The 3,981-nt window shown below is 34.9% G+C and overlaps 1 protein-coding gene across 1 annotated transcript in view; it reads right to left on the bottom strand.

Moving 5' to 3' along the window:
- Positions 1-441: 441 nt before the first annotated feature.
- PRXL2A (peroxiredoxin like 2A) overlaps positions 442-3,981 on the bottom strand; it is an 86,707-nt gene continuing 83,167 nt past the window's right edge. Inside the window, exon 6 of the mRNA XM_053692065.1 lies at positions 442-1,749. Within this exon, the coding sequence (XP_053548040.1) occupies positions 1,639-1,749 (111 nt within the window). The 3' untranslated portion in view covers positions 442-1,638. The remainder of the gene's footprint in view (positions 1,750-3,981) is intronic.

The following is a 3,981-nucleotide window of genomic DNA, read 5'->3' as shown; positions in this document are numbered from 1 at the left end:
TATCTATTGACTTGCATTTTAGCCAATTAGTGCAGTGTCTGCCACAACCCAAGGGCGTTAGCACAATTTTATCTATATGGCTCACAGGAACTAGCTTCCCCTGTTGTGAAAAGCAAATAAGAAAGCATGAGATAAGAGGCTGTCTGTAGGGGCTTAGAAACAGGCAGATATTTAGAGGTTTAGAAGTTATAAAGTATATTAATATAACAATGCTGGTTGCGCAAAGCTGGCGAAGTTATTTATCTATACTTTAACAAGTTTTGTATTGACTATCCCTTTAATTTCAAAGGTTGTGTCTGCCAATTCTTAATACTCTTTACTAAAATACAGCTTTCACGTGATACAAGAAAATCTTTCATATTCTTTCCCATAAAATTAAAAAGGTTACATTTTCCAGTTCCCCAGCTACTTCTAGAATGAAAGCTCTCAAGAACAAAGTCATTTTCCTGCCAAAGTTCTTTGTATTAAATATTTGTGCAATGAACCACTTTAGTCATGGATTACAGTGATGAACATGCTGTAGCTTCATAAATATATGGATTTAAATAATGACACAGGAAAATTACATAGGTTGGAGAGCCTTGGCGTGTTTACCCAAGATAACGTGAGATATAGAGCTGTCCCTGGTCTACTGCCATGAAGATTCATTTACATTTCGTTTGTTGCATAAATCAAAAGTCTTGTAAGGTTTAGTAAACTCAAACCTTCATCTCTCAAAGACTACCATTTTTTTTCCCCCTTCAAAATTTAGAAGACATAGAATATGAAGAAACAACCACCATTTTGTACGAGCCAGATAAGGATTTTCTTCTATATAAATAATGGTTAAACATAACTCACAAGAGGGAACACACTTGAAGGTTTAGTTCTGTGGCTCTCAATGTATCAAGTTCTAATCTAGTATATCTCATAAGGTGCTTCATCATAAACTTTGTGTGGCAGGAATAATCTGATCTGATTATTAGACATGTGCGATTCGTTTCGGTTCGATTCGGAAAATTCGGCGATTCGGATTGAACCGAATTTCCAAATTAAAATTCTGCCGAATTTTCCGAATCTAACCGAATCGATTCGTAAATTCGGATGGCCATTGGGATTACACTAGTATTGTACAGTATGTTAGGTTAACACCTAATATACAGTATAATACTAGTCTAATCCCACCTAACACTTACTGAAATGCCGAATTTACGAACCGAATCGAACCGAATCCAGCCGAATTTCTTCGAATCCGAAACGAATCGATTCATAATTTTCCGAATTCGAATCGATCCGAACTTCGAAAAATTCCGAATCGATCCGAACCGAATTTTTTCGCCATGCACATGTCTACTGATTATTTAATTAGTAAGAAAAAGTATTTGCAGTTGAGCAACCTACAATTGTCATATTGACCGTCTGGGAAGCATTAGTGTGGTTGGCATTCTACTTCCGTTAGCATTATGTAAACAGACATTCATCAGATGTACAGTTAATGTCTCTGGATAGCAAATCCTTGTAAACGTTGCAGGGTTAAATAAAAAATGAACACAGTACATTAAAAAAAACAAAGAGGGACAATCAGAGGCAAATCTATGCAGGGTTATGTCTGGAACACAGTGTTACTGTTGCAGAGCTACAAGGTAGCATTATAGATGTTTATTTGGTTCCGTCTGCTGACTGTGTGTCGATTTTCTTTGCAGCTTCGAGGACAGCTGTCAGATTGGCTTTATCTCCAAATTCCTTTTCACGATGCTCAAGGAGAATTCCCTAAAAAATAAATAAATTAAATAATTCAAAACTCATGCTAACAAGCTCCAAACAAAACCACAAATTCATTTAAGGGATACTAAACCCATTTTTTTTTTCTTTCATGATTCAGATATAGCAACTATCTATTTTTCTCCTATTAAATTTTTTTCTTCATTCTCTTGCCATCTTTATTTGAAAAAGCAGGAATCTAAGGTTAGGACCCTGGCCCATTTTTGGTTCAGCACCCTGGATAGTGCTTGCTGATTGGTGGCTACATTTAACCATCAATCAGCAAGTGCTACCCAGGTGCTGTAACAAAAATGGATGCTAAGATTAAATTCTTGCTTTTCAAATAGAGATACCAAGAGAACAAATAAACTGATAATAGGAGTAAATTGGAAAGTTGCTCTACCTGAATCATGAAAGATAAAATTTGGGTTTAAAATCCCTTAAATGTTGCTATTATGATTTGAATTAACTTTATTTAAATCGCATTTGCTCTAATCATACTTTTCTGTATCATTTACATTGTAATTGCAATATAATGTGTCAAATGGGATCTGTAAAGCTGTAGGAGTAAAAGGAACAGTAAAGTCAAAATACAACTTTCATGACTCAGACAGAGCTTGTATTTTAAACAACTTTGTAATTTACTTCAAATTAGCTTTGTTCTATTGATATCCTTTGTTGAAAAGCATACCTAGATAGCAGTTAATTGGTGGCTGCACATGTGTCTCATGTTACTGGCTCACCCAATATGTTTAGCTAGCTCCCAGTACATTGCAGCTCCTTCAACAAAGGATACCAAGAGAATGAATAATATTTTAAAATAGAAGTAAATTGGAAAAGTTTTTTTTTTCATTGTACACTCCAAATCATGAAACAAAAATTTGGGGTTTCCTGTCCCTTTAAAATGGGGAAAAAAAATGTTTTTATGCAGAACACAGCAGCAGAGCGTGCACAGGTTCTTAAGCTTTAACCCTTTGTTTTCGCTGGCAGACCATAGACAATTTGTTGTAAAGGATAATCATAACCTGTGATCCGAGACCACATTTCAGATTCTGTTACAGATTATGGGCTAGCTTACGAGTGCACGCGAGTGATATTGGATATACGTGGCTGTTTACGCACAAGTTAAATTACATTCGTATTACAAAGTTGAAAATAAATGCGAACGCAATCGCGATTTAAACCAGAATGATTAACATCAAAAATACATGTAAAAGTACAGTTATACTCTAAATGACAATAATAAAAATGATTAAAAAAAAATATTGCATAAAAAAAAAGTTATAAGGGCTCAAAGATCTGAGGTCTCAGGTGTTAGTATATATCTATAGCAGGGGTGTGTGTGATGATGATAACACACAACATATATAGTTGTAAAATGTATATTAGTCTCACGTTATGAAATACACATTATTGGATGTTTTTGCATGTAACAATATGTATATATAAATAGATGTCACTGATTTGTTGGACAGCTTTGATTGGCTGTGAATAAGGGGGAGGGTTACAAAGATCTTTAAAAGGCTTGATTTTCTCACTAGTTGTTTGTCAGAGGAAGGGGCTGCTTGTGTCCCGAAACGTCACAATAAAGAACAGTTTTTGTCACAGTTGGCTGAAGTCCAGTGAGTGCTTATTTCATAAAATATTAGAGTTTTTTATAGCACCCTGGCTGTTGTGGTTTGATGGTGAGAGTGTATATATATATATATATATAGTGCAGAATTATAAGGCAAGTTGTATTTTTGAGGATTAATTTTATTATTGAACAACAACAACCATGTTCTCAATTCACCCAAAAAACTCATTAATATCAAAGCTGAATAGTTTTGGAAGTAGTTTTTAGTTTGTTTTTAGTTATAGCTATTTTAGGGGGATATCTGTGTGTGCAGGTGACTATTACTGTGCATAATTATAAGGCAACTTAACAAAAAACAAATATATACCCATTTCAATTATTTATTTTTACCAGTGAAACCAATATAACATCTCAACATTCACAAATATACATTTCTGACATTCAAAAACAAAACAAAAACAAATCAGTGACCAATATAGCCACCTTTCTTTGCAAGGACACTCAAAAGCCTGCCATCCATAATTCTGTCAGTGTTTTGATCTGTTCACCATCAACATTGCGTGCAGCAGCAACCACAGCCTCCCAGACACTGTTCCGAGAGGTGTACTGTTTTCCCTCCTTGTAAATCTCACATTTGATGATGGACCACAGGTTCTCAATGGGGT

Source organism: Bombina bombina, chromosome 9 (genome assembly GCF_027579735.1).
Source record: "Bombina bombina isolate aBomBom1 chromosome 9, aBomBom1.pri, whole genome shotgun sequence".
Lineage (NCBI taxonomy): Eukaryota > Metazoa > Chordata > Amphibia > Anura > Bombinatoridae > Bombina > Bombina bombina.
This window is presented reverse-complemented; position numbering and strand designations above follow the sequence as displayed.